Source organism: Microcaecilia unicolor, chromosome 2 (genome assembly GCF_901765095.1).
Source record: "Microcaecilia unicolor chromosome 2, aMicUni1.1, whole genome shotgun sequence".
Taxonomy (NCBI): Eukaryota; Metazoa; Chordata; class Amphibia; order Gymnophiona; family Siphonopidae; genus Microcaecilia; species Microcaecilia unicolor.
In genome coordinates, this window is record NC_044032.1 from 72055034 (window position 1) to 72073131 (window position 18098).

At 41.7% G+C, this 18098-nt stretch overlaps 1 protein-coding gene across 4 annotated transcripts in view; it reads left to right on the forward strand.

Moving 5' to 3' along the window:
- The first annotated feature begins 5060 nt into the window (after positions 1 to 5060).
- SLC1A3 (solute carrier family 1 member 3) overlaps positions 5061 to 18098 on the forward strand; it is a 239477-nt gene continuing 226439 nt past the window's right edge. For all 4 annotated transcript variants that reach the window (XM_030192149.1, XM_030192150.1, XM_030192152.1 and 1 more), the window contains exon 1: positions 5061 to 5241. In XM_030192149.1, coding sequence (XP_030048009.1) covers positions 5061 to 5241 — 181 coding nt within the window. The remainder of the gene's footprint in view (positions 5242 to 18098) is intronic.

An 18098-nucleotide genomic window follows, 5' to 3' on the forward strand; every position in this document is an offset into this window, starting at 1 on the left:
CAAAAAAGATATAGTGGAATTAGAAAAGGTGCAGAGAAGGGCAAAGAAAATGATAAAGCGGATGGAACGACTTCCCTATGAGGAAAGGCTAAAGCAGCTAGGGCTCTTCAGCTTGGAGAAAAGGCGGCTGAGGGGATATATGATAGAGGTCTATAAAATAATGAGTGGAGTTGAACGTGTAGAAGTGAAGCGTCTGTTTACGCTTTCCAAAAATACTAGGACTAGGGGGCATGTGATGAAGCTTCAAAGTAGTAAATTTAAAAGGAATTGGAGAAAATGTTTCTTCACTCAACATGTAATTAAACTCTGGAATTCGTTGCCAGAGAATGTGGTAAAGGTGGTTAGCTTCACAGAGTTTAAAAAAGGTTTGGGCTGCTTCCTAAAGGAAAAGTCCATAGACCATTATTAAATGGATTTGGGGAAAATCCACTATTTCTGGGATTAGCAGTATAAAATGTTTTGTACTTTTTTGGGATCTTGCCAGGTATTTGTGACCTGGATTGGCCACTGTTGGAAACAGGATGCTGGGCTTGATGGACCTTTGGTCTGCCCCAGTATGGCAATAGGATAGTTTAAACAGTTTCAAATGTAATTTCTCAAATGTTCTAATGCTATGGATGTGACAAAAACATGAAGTTCATACTTCATAAAATTTATTCTTTCCTTCAGTAGGATTGAACAGGTTACAGTACAATCTTGAAACCAGTATCTGGCTTGTGTGAGGGTCATGATTTGGCTCTCCTATGGGTCAGCCCAGGTGTGCCACAGAAATGGTACACTCAAAACCTCGGAGGACAGACAGCTGTCACTCTAGGACAGCCACCAGCCTCCTACCAGTAGCACTTAGGATGCATCTAGCAGGAGGTACAAGTAAAGGTCAAATGGGTCCCAGGAGCATTTTCCATGAAGCACAGGGATCCCGTGATGTCTTAGAGAGAAAACACTCTTATTTTCATATTTTTTAACTGAATGATTTTGAATGCAACTGCAGACCCAAAACAAAACTTGAATGAACAAATGTTTGTTTAGGACTTTAGAACTGGAGATTAAAAATTTGTGAATTCACTGGTCATTTAAACTGATGAAACCTTTGGTATAAGAGGTCCCACCCTTTAGCTTTCTAAAACCTGTAAAAGTTTGTCTTTTAGTTAGTGGACTTGAGCACGACCATCTAGTGAGGAGAATGGGCTGACAGAGACTGTGAAGGAAAACGGGGGGGGGCTGATTATTTTAACGTGTTCATATATTTCACTTGTAGAACAAATGTAATTCTGATTTGTTTTTTTTTTACATCTTTTTTTTTTCTCACAACGTCTAATCAAGAAGGCCGCCACCCTTCTGTTATTCTTCTCCCCTTCCTGGATCCCGGTTTTGCATTTCTAATGAAGCTGAACTGACAAAGCGTGAAAGTGGTCTAAAGAGGCAAAGACAGCAACTCCTGCTTTGCCAGGGCCAGGACTAATCAATATTCTAGAAGCTCTGCTCCTGGCCTCGAGTTGTGGTGTGAATCACATTTTTTTTTTTCTGAATTTGGTTCTCGTCCCCTCCCCTCGTCTTTAGTCCGATTAGCAGTTTGCAGGATTGTGGAGCGGAAAGAAGCCCATTGCAAGCGCCCTCTCGCTCTGTCTCTTGTTCACCGCAGTTCTCTCCTGGTGGGAAATTTACCTTCTCAGCACTCCCGGTCTGATCAGGACGCTGAGGGACTTGGAAAGGTCAAGGTCAGTTTAATGGGTTTATCTTGAGAAAATAGTCTAGTATTCGAAGCAAAAAGTCCAGTTCATTTGTATGAGGCTTAATCTCGGAATACAGAGTGGTTTTACTAAGTAATATGCCTGGAAAGAGAAGGGGGAAAAAAATCTCCATTTAAGTTTGTTAAAACTAATTATAGTTAGGAGAGAACAGATGACTGAATGCCCCCACGATCAGTGCATTGGTACTTTAAACCTTTAGCTTGGCAAAAAAAAACTCTCGGACTCTTTGCTAATAACCACGAATGCCATTATAATGATTACTGTCCTGTCTTCTAAAACACACTTGAATCTGCTGCCTAACAGAGCTAACTTGAAAGGAGGTTATATTGTGTGTTATCTGGATCGATTTTTAATTTGGGGATGCAAAGCAAAAACCAGCATGTTTCTATGCTGGTTGCCAACTTTGTTTCAATGCATTGCAGAACAGGTGGTTCCTTCTTTCACCTATGCTCTGAAAATCAAGTGAGTGCAGCCTTGATAAGATACTTACAAAGTAAATGACTTTTTAATGAGAAATCGATGAAAATGTGTAAATTAAATTCTAATTAGCTAGTCTCAATTGAATGTTTGTAACTTTTTTTTAAACACCCTTACCTTCAGCAGTGAAAAGCAGATGCTTATTAGTAATGGCTACCTGAAAACTAAGATATGCTTCTCACTGGCTTTGATTTTAGATTTTGCAGTGTCGTAATCTCTTTTCCAGAGCAGAAACCATTTATTCATTTATTGTATTGTTATTTGAATATGAAGGAAATTATGGGTGATTATAAATTTAAAAAAACAAACCTGCTATACAAAGCTGCTATACAGAGCTGAAATTCTTAAAGGTATCTAAATATTGTACAGTAGGCTAAAGTATTTAAATGTACTTTATACCTTCTCATGACTTGGGATTATTAGACTGTCTTTTTCTAAAGTAGCAGAAAGTGGTTTACGTGTCTGGATTGAAATACTCTCCAAAGTGTTCAGTATTTTTTAAAAGCAGAGCAGGAAAGGCAAAAAAAAAAAGGGTGTGAGAAGCTGATTATACATATAAATGAATAGATTTATTTATTTATTTATTATATTTGTGTCCCGTACTTTCCCACTAAAAGCAGGCTCAATAGGTAACACAGAATTTTGTTATGTTAGAACTAACATCATTTCACTTTACCAGTTATAATGTATAAAGCAAATACTTTTGACACACGAAGTAGCTGAAAAACATCCTATACAACATGTATTTTCTAAAATTATGGACAGGTAACCCAGAACTGTTTGATGCAAGTATCTGTCCTAAGTAGATGGCTAACTCTGTCACAGGCAGCTTTACAAACTACAGAAGCTTATAAAACCTTAAATGTTGATAAATAATCCAGGCACACAACACAAGGGGTCCCTAATCTAATCCAAGTATTGTAGTCAGTCTAGAATGTATGTGGAGAGTAACTTTATAACAGGTCACTGACTTGGTGTTCATATATCTTTATGAAATTGCACCTGAAAGGCTGCAGAAATTGTGGCTACAATGAAAAGCCACACAGGAGCAGAGGGCGACAAACTTACTTCCAGCCTGGGAGAGAATATTCAAAGGTTCTTTATTTAAAGGCACCAGAGAAATGACCCAACACGGGTCCGTGCTTCAGCGGACGCAGCCGCCTGCCTCGGGGATCAGAAGAAACACTGTGTACGGAAAATAAAATAGAAATATCAAACCATACATAAAAAGTAGATAAGATATAAATACAATGAATATAAGTTAAACAAAGCGGACTGTATAAAACAATGTAAAAATATATAAAATTAAAAGAAGTAACATGTCAGAAAAACATGTCAGAAAAACAGAAGAGATGGCTGATAAATAAGAGACGGACATGCAAAGTAAAATATTGTGTTACATAAAAGTGTGTGAATAAAAATGTTAAGGAATATGCTAATGATACACCTGCCCTTATGCAGGGGATATGGTCAAAACAAACATGCACTATTTAGGGGACATCAAAATGCACTTCTACCTCTGTGTCTATGTAACAGAATTTGAAACTAGTGCAAAAGATGAATGTAGATTCCAGGATAAAAGACTGCACTGGATATACCAGGGGTAAGTAACTCCAGTCCTCAAGAGCCGCAGGCAGGTCAGGTTTTCAGGATATCCACAATGAATATGCAGGACATAGATTTGCAAGCACTGCCTCCTTGGTATGCAAATCTATGTCCTGCATATTCATTGTGGATATCCTGAAAACCTGACCTGCCTGCGGCTCTCGAGGACTGGAGTTGCCTACCCCTGGGATATACTATGAGACAAATGTAGGGATATAGTTCACATTGAAGCCACATACATTAGTAAACTTGCACATGTTCAGAGGAGTATATTCTATTAGTAGTGCCTAAAAATTGACACCAAAATTTAACGCGCTTAGCTCGATTCTATAAAGACAATGCATCCTTTGTAGAATCACGCTTAGGTATAAACTGCACCTAACTGTAGGCACCTGCAATTAGGCCTGCTATGAGTAGTTTTAAATACAGATGCCTACAGTTAGGTGTAGTTTGGCCATATTCCATATCAACTTGCAAAACATTTGGGAACATCCTCAGAAACGCTCCTATCCATGCCCCCAAATATGTATGTTATCACCCACTTCTCAGCACTGATTGGCTCATTACTCAAGTTACTCGTGTTAAACTGGATGTGCGCCCAATTTAACGCCATAACTCTTAGCGCCATATATAGAATCTGACCTAATACGTGCAAATGTGCATATTTTATAAAGATCGACTCAAAGTAGGCTATTCCACCAAAGTGTTCTGCTGAATCACTCTTGTCACAATGTGTTATTTTAGGATATACAATTAATCTTTATGAATATCATTCTGATTCAGCCTTATTATCTGAATCAGAGTGATATTCATAAAGATTAATTGTATATCCTAAGATAACATATTTTATAAAGATTGCACAAAAATTGCAATTACCCCTGTGGTCTACCTAAAATCCACCCCTGAACATGCCTACAACATATTTATCTACAAGTACGCTTGTTCTTGTCATTGCATGAACTTGTACACATTAGGGGCAATTTGAGACATTTTATATACATAAATTTGAACATATATGTGACAATACCTTTATAAAATTACCACGTGAATGTACAATATGAATACAATTGATAAATTCTTCTTGGTTAGTAACACAGCTTGAAATCTTGTAATTCTTGTGTTTTAGCTGTGCTGTCTTCACCCGCTCACAAATATCTCAGCATTTCTGGGGGAGATTATACCATTAGTTGCATCTAAAGAAGCAGAAAAGCCTCTTTGAAAACTTAAATGACCAACAGCAACAGAGAAGATCCAAGACCAGGAAACAGGATGGAGCGCATTCAGCAAGGAGTCCGGAAACGTACTCTCCTGGCCAAGAAGAGGGTACAAAACATCACAAGAGAAGATGTAAAAGCTTTCCTTTTGCGAAATGGCTTTGTCCTCTTTACTATCACTGCTGTCATTGTTGGTGAGTAATTTGATTAACAACTCTGTTCATTCATCTCTTCAGTACAGAATGCTTTTAAGTCAAAAACAACATTCTGTAGCAGATGGTTTTCCCAGTAAGTGTTTAGAACACATCAAAAAAAATGGCTGCTCTTTAAACCTGTTACTTTTAAAGGGCCATTCAAGTGCAGGTCAAAATGGTAATTTCTTCCGTTACAGAAAAGAACTGTTCAAGGATTTATAAAACCAGTGATTTTTTTTTCTGAGTCCCCCTATAAAAAAAAAATCAAATATAAAAGACAAGTGAAAGAGGATGAAGATGTCTTCTGTTTGTTTGCGTATCACGATAGCAACACAATGCCCAAAGATGAACAGCTTTTTATTGGTTGCTCAAGGTGAGTTACATTCTAGAGAGCTCACAATTGAGGGGCCCTTTTACTAAGACGCGTAAGTGTCTACGTGCGCCCAACATGTGCCAAAATGGAGTTACCACCTGGCCACCATGTGGCTCTTGCGGTAATTTCATTTTTGGCGCACATCCGATACGTGCGTCTGAAAAATAATTTTTATTTTCTGGCGCACATCTGCTACACGCACCAAGTGGCATTTGACGCACATAGGTCATTACCGCCCGGTTACCGCGTGACACTTTACCACTAGGTCAGTGGGTGGCGGTAAGGTCTCAGACCCAAAATGGATGCGTGCCAATTTTGATTTTGCTGCACCTCCATTTTCGGCCAAAAAATTTTAAAAAGGCAATTTTTGCAGGCGCGCTGAAAAATGGATCTGTGCACAGCCAAAACATGCGCCTACACTACCGCAGGCCGTTTTTCAGCACACCTTAGTAAAAAGACCCCTGAGTTTGTATCTGAGGCAGTGGAAGGTGCCATGACTTGCCCAAGGTCACAGAGAGCATCTGTGGGATTTCAGCCCTAATTTCCTTGATTCTCAGGCCACTGCTCTATCTATTGACCCATTTCTTCACTCCAACAAACAAAAGGGATCTTTTATTAAACCACAGCGAAATATGGGCTTAGTGTATCCTAATATGGGACTTTTGCCTCATGTTAAGTCCATTTTGACTATGTCCCAAAAAAGGGCTTTTTTTCTATTTTATTTTTGTATAGCCCATGCTAATTTTTCCATTGGCATTGAGACTTGCAAAAATATTAACTTGGGAGCATTTACTACCTCCTAAATAGGAGGTGCTAAGTGCCCATGTGTTAACCAGTTAGCATGTTCCCCACCTATGTCACGCCCCCTCCCAAAAAAACATTGCAAAAAAAATAGCGCATGATTAGCAGGCACAAACAGGGAAATTACTGGAAGATGCTTTCATTCATCCTGCGGTTAGCCTTTTTCAGCATGTGCTTAGCTCACCTTAGTAAAAAGATCCCCCCCCCCCCCCGCCCCTCAAAAAACATTAGAAATTTCAGCAGTAGAGAAAATTAGCCCTGATAATTGGGCCCTAGTAATCAATTATTGGTGATAAATGGGATTCACATAAATTTATGCATGCAGGGTCTGCATGAAAATTTTACAGACAGATCTAAAAAGGGGACAAAGTTGAGGGTAATGGGTGGATCAGGGGTGTTGCTGCAATTTACATGCACTGTTATAGAATAAGGGCGATCTGCACCTAATTTTGCATGAAGATTTATACCTGGGTTCAGCTGGTGTAAATCCTCATGGCTAAAATTAGTTGCGGATCCCAATGCTAAGTGCTGTTCTATAAACGGAACCTAATTTAGAGTGCCGTTTATAGAATAGCCCTTGGCGCTATTTTTTTGTCAGCACTGGTTTTTCAGCACCATTTATCAAATTTGGGGCCCTGTTTACTAAGCCACACTATAAGCGTGCTAGCGTGTTTAGTGCATGCTAAATGCTAGGGATACCCATAGGAATATATGGATGTCTCTAGCATTTAGCGTGCGCTAATTTTTAGCACGCACTAAAAATGTTAGTGCACCTTAGTAAACAGGGCCCTTGGTCTAATGTGTATAGAAATAGCCTCTTTGTGCAGTTACTGCAAATAATTTATTTATTTTATTTACTCATGTTTGTATCCCACAGTTATCCAAAAATAAGTTTTGGTTCAATGTGCCTTACATTCAACAGTTATTTGAGATTACATAGATGCATTGTAATTACAAGTTTGCGTGGTACATTGTTATTTCAGAGTGATAATGTAATATTATTAGTGTGCTTAGATTAATCATAGAATTTCTTGAAAAGATAGGTTTTTTTAGCTCTTTTTTTGAACTGGAGGTAGTCTGTGGTGCTTCTTATGATCTTGGGAATTGAGTTACACCATTTGGAGCCCAGGTAGCTGAATCTCGCCATGTAGATGGATTTGTAGATTATGTTTTTGCAATTGGGCAGGTGAAGTAGTAAGTAATCCCCGGTATCTGAATTTGCATTTCTTGGTTATAGTGTAATAAGGTCTAGCATGTAGTCTGCAGACATTCCAAACAGTATTTTGAAAATGATTGTGCTAGTTTTGAAAAACAGTCTGACCTTGATTGGGAGCCAGTGTAGTGTTTTGAGCAATGGGGTTGCTCTATCATATTTTGACTTTTTGAATATGTTTTGGACAGTCTGCAGAGATTTTAGTACATTTTCTTTGCAACCTATGTATGCTGCATTGCAGTAGTCTAATTGGGACAGTGTCAGTGTCTGTACTAGAAGATGGATGACAGAATGATTGTCTGGGGAAATAATCTCTTATCCTTCTCAGTTTCGATAGCATTTTGAAGCTTTTTGCTATGAATGCAAAAACCTGGTTTTCAAGTGACAGTTGTTTGTTGGGAATTATTCCTAGTATTTCTAGTTGTGTTTCAATTGGGTACATTTGTTGGTCTATTGTGAGGTTTTGGTAGGTAGTGGGATTGTGCAGGCTGGATAAAATCAGAAGTTTCATGTTGCCTCGGTTTAGTTTGAATTTGAAAATTCTGGCCCAGTTTGCCTTGTCCAGTATTTCGGTGATACTGTTGTTGAAAGGTATGTAGATGATATCGTCAGCGTATATAAATGGGTTAGATCCCATTTTTTTTCCAGTTTCTTGCCAAGTGGAGTTATCATGATACTGAATAATATCAGTAATACCAGGGAGACCTGTGGTACCCAGTATTCATATATCCAGGAGGATGAAAACTGATTAGCCATTTTGAATAGATAGGCTTGAGTTCTTAGGAAACTGTTAAACCAGGCTGATACTGCTCCAGTTATTCCTGGGTTGTTGAGCAGGGTCATTACTAGGAATAACTACTAGGTCGAAGGCGCTTGAGATATCAAATTGTAGTGGTAGTATTGACTGACCTTGCCTTACTATTCTGAATTCTGCTATCAGGGTTAGTGCCAATTAATGTCACTTGGCTATTGTTAGTACTTAAGACCAATTGGCATCTAATTGAACAGTTAAGTTGCAAATGCAGCTGGCAGAATTCTATAACTTGTGCACCCAAATTTGCACACTAGTCGTAAATTTGGGTGTGCAAGTTTATAGAATCTAGGTAGCACTCACTGCTGTTGAGGAGTACCGAGCGATGGTTTATGTATTCAAAATTGAATTACTTCACTGGGAAGCTTTGAGGTTTCTTTTATTTAAAATTGATATACATGGGGTAACTGTGGGATACACAGGTTTCTATAGTTCTATTCATTTCGTATGGTTTTTCAAGGGTATGTATTTGACTTTTTAATTTACCAACCACCTTGTTTGGAAACAAAATAACAAAAAACAAAAGTAGGGGGGAAAACCAAAATATTTTTTTAATTGAACACTGTACACATCTGGCACTGTATTGATGGCTGGCTACAAATGTGGTGCAGAAAAGTACTAGAATTCATGCACAAAAGTTTGCCTATATAAGTATTTCCTGGCATGACTAGTGGGACTTTATATTGGGATATAAAGGTCTTAAAACTGTTATTGACTCTATTCCAGAGGCAAAGGAAAGATCAAAAAAGAAAAATACAGTTGTTTGATGAGCTAGGAAAATCCAGTGTTTTTGCAAAATCTAGACCACAGAACATTGCATTTTCATAGCAATGGATTGATTTTTTTTCTGTTGCAGCCTGCAGGTGGCTTGTTTATTTATTTTGTTTGTTTTGTTGTTGTTTTTTTTGCCATTACCTATATGAGGGGTCCTTTTACTAAGATAAGGTAACAGATTTAGTGCATACTAATGATTAGCACGTGCTAAATGATAAGGCACCCATAGCAATATAATGGGCATCTTATCATTTAGCGCACGCTAATCATTAGTGCATGCTAAAGGGCCCTTCTACAAAGCAGCGGTAAGCCCACCATGGGCTTACCATGCAGTAATCTGGAACTACCGCAGGAGCCCAGTTGCAATTCCCATTCCTAGCGCTCGCCATTTCTAGCACTACAAAAATATGACCTAATTTTGTAGTGCCAACACTTAACTGTTGGTAATCAGGCAGTGCCACGCACAACCCGGTTACCACTGGGTTAGTGCAGGAGCCCTTACCACCATCCATAGGCGGTCGGTGGCCCAACTGTTTGGGGAGGCTAAAGGGGGCGGGGTTAGGGTTGGGGCCATGGGTGGAGCTTAAATCCATAATTGTCTGATAACACACAGAAAAAAAAAAAATAAAAGTCACAATTAATACCTTTTATTAAATTTAGATATTACCTATGTATCATATGTCAAAGAATAAAGTGGTTGCTCAAAGCATATACTAACCAAAATTGCTCAACAGCAAAACACTATGTACAACTTTGTGCAAAAACACACTTAGAACCTTACTGTACCGTAAATATTACACTGGGCAGAACCTAATACACCAATATACCACCCATACGGAAAATTCAGACCGTCAACAATATGAAACAAGGGATCATAATACCACAATTCTCATGTAGAGCCACAAAACACCCTAATTCATGTTTAATGTGGGATGAAATGCCATAAATAAGTAAAAAATATAAACCTTTAATGTTGAGCATCTGATTCTCAAAGTGGACATATTCCAAACACTATAATGAAAATAAAATGATCGTTTCTACCTTTGTTGTCTGGTGACTGTTTTTCTGATCATGCTGGCCAAGTATCCGATTCTGCTGCTATCTGTCCTCTTAACTCCATTTCCAGGGCTTCCTTTCCATTTATTTCTTTACTTTCCGCTGTTCTTCTTCATTTCTTGCCTTACATCCGTAAGTAAAAGCTGGGTCCTCTGCAGACTCGACTGTCCAGTGGATCCAGCTTCTGCCTATTTTCTCCATCGATGTGCAGGTTTTCTCCCTTTTCCCTCATCTTATCTCCTTCCTCTCTCTTCCCTCCCCTCCATCCATGCCCAGCATTTTTTCTCTCTCCCTTCCCCTCCATCCATGTGCATCTCCTTCCTTTGTCTTCCCTCCTCTCCATGCATGTCCAGAATTTCTCCCCTTCATTCATGTGCATCTCCTTCCTGTCTTCCCTTCCCTCCATCCATGTCCAGCAACCCTCCTCTCTCCCCTGTCCGCCATCCATCCAAGTCCACCAACCCTCTTCTCCCCTCTAGCCACCCATGTCCAGCAACCCTCCTCTCTCCCCTGCCCTCCCCTCCATCCATGTCCAGCAACCCTGTTCTCTCCCCTGCCCTCCATCCACCCATGTCCAGCAACTCTGCTCTCCCCTCTAGCCACCCACCCATGTCCAGCAACCTCCTCTCTCCCCTGCCATCCCCTCTATCCACCCATTCCTGCAACCCTCCTCTCCCCTGCCATCCCCTCTATCCACCCACCCATGTCCAGAAACCCTCCTCTCTCCCCTGCCATCCCCTCTATCCACCCATTCCAGCAACCCTCCTCTCCCCTGCCCTCCATGCACATCCAGCAATTCCCTTCTGTCCCCTGCCCCCCTCCATCCATACCCAGTCCGATTCTCCTCTCCCCTGCCTCCATCCATCTGGGCCAGCAGCACCCTGGGTCTCCCCTTTCCCTCCCCTTGCTTACTATCTGCCCCGCGCCATCTTTAATTTACCTCCGCTGCGTCCCCACTCCCAGCGTTGGCCGCATCATTTCAAAGCTCGCCCTGCTGCCCGTCTCTATTCTCCCCTCGCTCCCTTCGCGACGTGATTCGTTCTGAAGAGAGAGTCCCACCTTCTGACATCATTTCCTCGAGGGCGGGACTCTGTCTGCAGAACGAATCACGTCGCGAAGGGAGCGAGGGGAGAATAGAGACGGGCAGCAGGGCGAGCTTTGAAATGATGCGGCCAACGCTGGGAGTGGGGACGCAGCGGAGGTAAATTAAAGATGGCGCGACCGCGGGGCAGATATAGTAATAAACGGAGAGGGAGGGAAGGGGACACTCACGGCGCCACTCACCCGGCTGGGGAGGCTTAGCCTCCCCAAACCTCTTATACCGGGCGCCTATGCCACCATCTCAATGGGTGGTGGTAAGGGCTACCCAGTGAAATGGCCATATGGTAAGTGATTCACTTACCACACAGCCATTTCTGTTTCCCAAAATTAGACAGCTTTACACGCTGCTGAAAAAGGGGGGCCTCAGCGTGCATTAAAAACACGTGCTGGCACTAGTGTAGGCCTCCTTTTACCACAGCTTAATAAAAGGACCCCTAAATCTATTAGCACATTTCAGTAAAAGGACCCCTTAATGTCCATAAGTAAAAAAATGGAAGTGTAATATATAAGTAAACTTTTTTAGTGAATATGAGCTAGAACCCTCAGGTTTTTTAGCACTGGGTTTATGTGCGTGAGATGGTGATAAGACTTGCACCGGTTTCCTGCTGTGTTTAAATAGTGCCAGATATAGGAAAGTGGAGAAAACACAGATAGAAAACTGGCTTCTAAGTCACTAATCTATGTTCTTTTTATAGACATCTTAATTAAAGGCTACCAAAATTGTATTGATTTTTCTTCAATATATTCTTATTTCTAAAAAAAAATTATAATTTGGAAAGTGAACCATATGTACAGCTATAGTGTCAGCCAGGGCCATGCCAAGGGTCTGTGGCGCCCCCCTGCAGATGATCAGTTGGCACCCCCCCCCGCCCCCCGTGAATGTGATCGCTGCCCTCCCACTCCCTGGGCCATGACCCAACTGCCCCCCTCTTCTCCCCCCCCCCCCTAGATCCCTTTTAAATTTACCTCCGGCAGCGAACGAAGGCGCAGCGCAGCGTCAGTGAAGGAGGCGGGGCTCCCGACGTCTCTAGTCTTCCCTTTGCTCTATGTCCCGCCTTCTTCTGACGTCATTTCCTTGACGTCAGAAGAAGGCGGAACACTGAGCAAAGGGAAGACTAGTGGAGACGTCGGGAGTGCCGCCTCCTTCACTGACGCTGCGTGTTCGTTCGCTGCCGGAGGTAAATTTAAAAGGGATCTTGTTGGGGGGGGAGAAGAGGGCGGGCAGTTGGGACATGGGAAAGGGCGAGGTAAGCATGGCGCGGCGGGGCGCCCCCCCCAGAGGACGGCGCCCTCCTGCCGTGCTTACCTTGCTTACTATGTTGGCACGGCCCTAGTGTCAGCAAAATATCTCAGATATGTAGCATCCTACTATACTGCCCTGAAAGCCAAAACACAGTAACTGTTGAGAATATAGATATAAGAAGAAAAATTTTAAAAATCTGATTTCTTTGAATAAATCCTCATGATATAATTTTTGACCAAAACTAATAGAGTACTGTGTTTTGGATGTTTGCTAAAGGCTTGAAAAAGCATCCACATATTAAATTGCATCCATATTAAGAAATACATTGTAACTACAGTATATCAGGTGAGTTAGCTATTTTTAACAAAAATTTGAATTCTGCCTTTTCATGGCAGTATATAGATCATGCGTTCTTGTGTAACCTGTTACTTCTTGCTAAAGAGTGATATATTTTTTAAAATAGTACACTAGGAAGCTCACAAAACATCTCAAAAATGGAATAAAGTTGCATTTAAATTGTGATTTTCAAAACTTGGCTTTAAGACGTTCTTCTATACAGTGCATGCAAATGACAAGGGGGCACTAGCCCACTCCTCAAGTCACTTCACTAGCTCCCTGTCTGCTTCCGCGTACAGTTCAAACTTCTCTTACTGACCTTTAAATGCATCCATTCTGCAGCCCCCCATTACCTCTCCTGTCATCTCTCCCTACATTCCTCCCCTTAATCTCCGCTCGCTGGACAAATCTCTCTTGTCGTCCCCCTTCTCCTCCACTGCTAATTCCAGGCTTCGTTCCTTTTCCCTTGCGGCACCTTATGCCTGGAATGGACTTCCTGAGCCTGTATGCCTAGCTCTATCTCTACCTGTTTTCAAATCTATGCTGAAAACCCACCTTTTCACCACTGCTTTTGGCTCCTAACCAATACTCAATTCCCCTATCCTTGTTCCTTCTCACCCAGTACTTTCCTCGCCTTTAATTGTCTTGTCTGTCTGTATTTTTAGATTGTAAGCTCTATCGAGCAGGGACTGTCTCTCTGTGTCAGATGTTCAGCACTGCATGCGTCTGGTAGCGTTATATAAATGTTAATAATGTTAGGGATGAGATTTGGGTGTTCCCATAACTTGTACGTTTTTCTGCCATAATGGAACAAAGCAAAAACATTCAGGGCTAAAAGTTAGACATTTTGGTTTGACCTGTTTCAATCATGATTAAGGGCTCCTTTTACAAAACCGTGCTAGTGATTAACATGTGGCAAATGAGATGACGCCCACAGAAAATGAATGGGTTTCATCGCATTTGCAACACCAGAATCACTAGCACAACTTTGTAAAAGGAGACCTAAGTCCAGTGTGTTTTTTCTAGCGAAAAAGGTACCAGTACTCAAATGCCAGGCCACCCTTCAGGGGTGGGGTGATCACTGAGGGACCCACCCCACAATAGCCAGGCCCCTTGCAACCAGTCACTGAATCTATGACAAAGCAGAAGTGGTGTGTAGAACCTGAACTCTTTCATTAAAACTTGGGGACCATGGGTCAATTTAAGCAGACAATGGAAAAGGTGCCGGTACTCAGTACCCCTAAGTACCCCCTCAAAAAAGCCCTGCCTAAGTCACAAAAAGGTGCATAAAATAATGAGATGATCACTGGAAGGTTTAAGGTATGACCCCCCCCCCCCCCCCCACTCCTTCAATGGTTACTGACCACCTCCCACCCCACAAAGATCTGAAGAAACAGTACGTATCAGCCTCTATGACAGCTTCAGATGTTATGGCTAGTCCTATTAGAGCAGCAACAGGTCCCTGGAGTAGCCTAATGGCCGATGCAGCACTGTACAGAAGGGGACCCAGGCCCATAGCCTACTTCAACTGATACAGTTATGGTGGAATGTGTGAACCCTTCAAAACTCATCAAACATCTACTGTACCTACATATAGGTATTGGATTATTCTTCCCAATGTGCATCTCTTTGCATTTGTACACATTAAATTTTATCTGCCATTTCGATGCCCAACCTTCCAATTTCCTAAAGTCCTCCTGCAATTTCTCATAGTCCACATGCAATTTAACAGCTTTGAATAGCTTTGTGTCATCTTCAAAATTAATCACCTCACTTGCCATTCCCATTTCTAGATCATTTATAAATATGTTAAATAGCACTAGTCCCAGTACAGAGCCCAGTGGCACTCCACTATTTACCTTTCTCCACTGAGAGAATTGACCATTTAATCCTACTGTCTGTTTTCTATCTTTTAACCAGTTCCCAATCCTCAACAGAACATTGCCTTCTATCCCATGACTTTTTAATTTTATCAGGAGTCAAATACTTTCTGAAAATCTAGATAAACTAGACAACTGGCTCACCTTTATCCAGATGTTTATTCACTACTACAAAGAAATGAAGCAAATTGTTGAGGCAAGATTTCCCTTGGCTGAGTCCATGTTGATTCTGTCCCATGTTTATGTGTTCAGTGTAATTTTGTTCTTTATACTAGTTTCTATCATTTTCTCCAGCCCTGACATCACACTTATCAGTCTCTAATTTCCTGGATCATCACTGGAAATCTTTTTAAGAACTAGTGTTACATTGGCCACCCTCCAATCTTCAGGTGCTATGGACAATTCCCAGCTATATAATATATCTCAAATTTTTCTGTTCCAGTTCTATCTAGCACAAGTTCAAGCACTTCACATTTCAAGAGCATTCTTCACATTTTCTCAGAATATTTATTTGAAAGACATACATAATATCACATTGGGCATCCAAACTTTCTCATTTCTTCATCGGTTCTCAATGTACAAAGTTGTTTCTTCTTTAAAACAAGCTTTATTATAAAATATGCTTTATGCTTATCACTTATCTTTTCAAGTATTGCAGGACATGGCCACAACCACCAACATGCGACATGTTTTACAAATACTGCCTCAGGGTGTGGTCTGGCAAAACTATTAAATAAATGAATAAATCAGTGCTAAATCCAAAAAAAGAGCTTGAAGTAGACTTATACTTAACACCAAAAACTCACTCCTTAGACTCCATTGACTGCATGTATCATGTCAGTGCCAGCTTCATTATAATAGTCAAAGGCAGACGCTTACCCCGGATTCTATATAGCGCACCTACATTTACGTGCGGTTCAGCTTGTAAATCTTTGCGTACTCTATAACTATGTGCATAGATTAATTGTTTTAGTGTTGTTAACAGCTCTTAACAAGCAATAACGAGCACTAATTGGCAAAACTTTACATGCGTACATTGCTAAGTATATTCTGTAATGTACTGCGCCTTAATTCTAACACATGCAGACAAGAAGGGGCGTGTCTGGGGGGGTGGAAATGGGAATTTTGTGGGCGTCCCAAAATCTACATACGTTTTTATAAAATATGGGCCAGTTACACCAGCTTTTAGTTAGCATAAATGGACATGTGTAGATTTATGCACATGAACTATGCCTAAGTGTATTCTAAATACCATGTATAGATTTACGCATGTTATTTACAATATGCTTAGGTGTAATTGACTAACGCGTGTTAATTTTAGGCATTTATATAGAACTAGTAAAAAAGGCCCGTTTCTGTAGGCAAGGAAACGGGCCTTAGGCAGGCAATTCCTCCCCCCCCCTCCCGTGCCAGCGAAAACTGCCGCCACCGCCGTTGTTGTGCTACCTTCCCTTCCCATAGGTTCCTCAATCATCTTCTTAGAAAGTTTAACTCCGTGCGTCTGACGTCAGACGCACGGAGTTAAACTTTCTAAGAAGATGATTGAGGAACCCACCCGAAGGTAGTGCACAACAGCGGCGGGAGGAGGGGGGTGCGGTTTTCGGCGTTCCGGGGGGGGGGGGATCGACAGGTTCGTGGGAGGGGGTGGGTTTCGAGGGGGCCATAGCGCGGGGGGGTGACAGCTGATTCCGAGGCAGTAGGCAGTAGGAGGAGTAGGGAAACACGCTGTGTTGACGTCAGTGACGTCCGTGCGTGTCTGCCTCGCAGACCACTTGCAGCCAGGGAGCCATGGTCCCAAGCATAGAACGTTGGAGGTGAGAATTATTATATAGGATTAGGCCCTTAATATGCTTTACAGCAGTAGTTTCATGTTTGAGTTCTTTCAGTATCTTGGGGTGTATACCATCCAGGGGCGTAGCTAGGTGGGGCCATGGGAGCCTGGGGCCCTGCAAGTTTTGTCCGGGCCCCTGGTTTGGCTGGCGGGGGTCCCAAACCCTCACCAGCTGAAGCCCTCTTCAGCGCCGGTCTCCGGTCAAGCCGTGTTCGCTGCCCTGCTCTTTCATTTTGCTGACATACTCCTGTGCACGCTCCTTTATGTGAAACGCTGGCAGGGGTTGGGGATCCCCGCCAGCAAAGACATTTGTTTTTATGGGGGGAGCGATGAGGCGGTGAGAGGAAGTGGCAAGGAGGTGAGGGGGAGCGACGAGGAGGTGAGGGGGGAGCAGCAAGGCCGTGGAGGGGGGTGGGGCGGCAGACTAAAATGTGCCCCCCCAACCTCGGGCTCTGGCCCCCTCCCACTGCAAGGTCTGGCTACGCCCCTGATCCCATCTGATCCAGTATACACATCTAAGTGCCAGTTTATGCATGTCCCAATCACAAATACGTCTTCTAAAATAATCACCATAGTGCGCGTTAAATAGCATTACAGTATTACCAAAGAAGATGAAAAAATGCAACCATAAAGCAAAATAGAACAAAGCAAAACTAAATGAAACTAAAATGTTCTGCCTGCACATCCCTATTATTTTTTGCTTGTCAAGAATTATGGGGTAATTTTTTAATTGCCTACGTTAATGAAAACTAAATTATTTCTACTATGCAGACTTTGTCAGACTTTCAAAGTAAATGTAAGCCATTAGGGCTCATTTTTTTGATGCTGCTTTTAACTCCTAACCCTTATTCACTTGTTCAGAACCCTTATTTTATCACCCTCACTTTAATATTCCCTTATCTCTTGTTTGTCCTGTTTGTCTGTCTTAATTAGATTGTAAGCTCTTCATGTTCAAGTGTACAGCGCTGCATATGTCTAGTATCACTTAGAACAAAAAAAAACCACCCAAGTTGTGATTTTAAACACTCTGATTTTAGACATTTTTCTTCACAGTTTGTCCAAATTTCAAGGGGGCATGTTTTGGGTGGGACATAGGTGGCATCAAAAGAGAGGCGATTTTCTACAATAATGAAAATAAACAAAAATGTAGAGGGTCAAAGTTAGATGTTTTTGGTTAGACCTGTTTCAATCTTGAATAAGTGACCAAAAGGTGCCCTAAATGACCAAATGACCTCTGGAGAGATTAAGGCATAACTCCCTTTACTTCCTTAGTGGTCACAGACTCACTCCTACACCCCCCCCCCCCCAAAGATGTGACATTGACAGTACGCACCAGGCTCTATAATAGCTTCACATATGATGGCCATTCATGTTTGAGCAGCAAGCAGGTCCCAGGAATATCCTAGTGGTTGATGCAGTGGACCGTAGAGAATGGGAC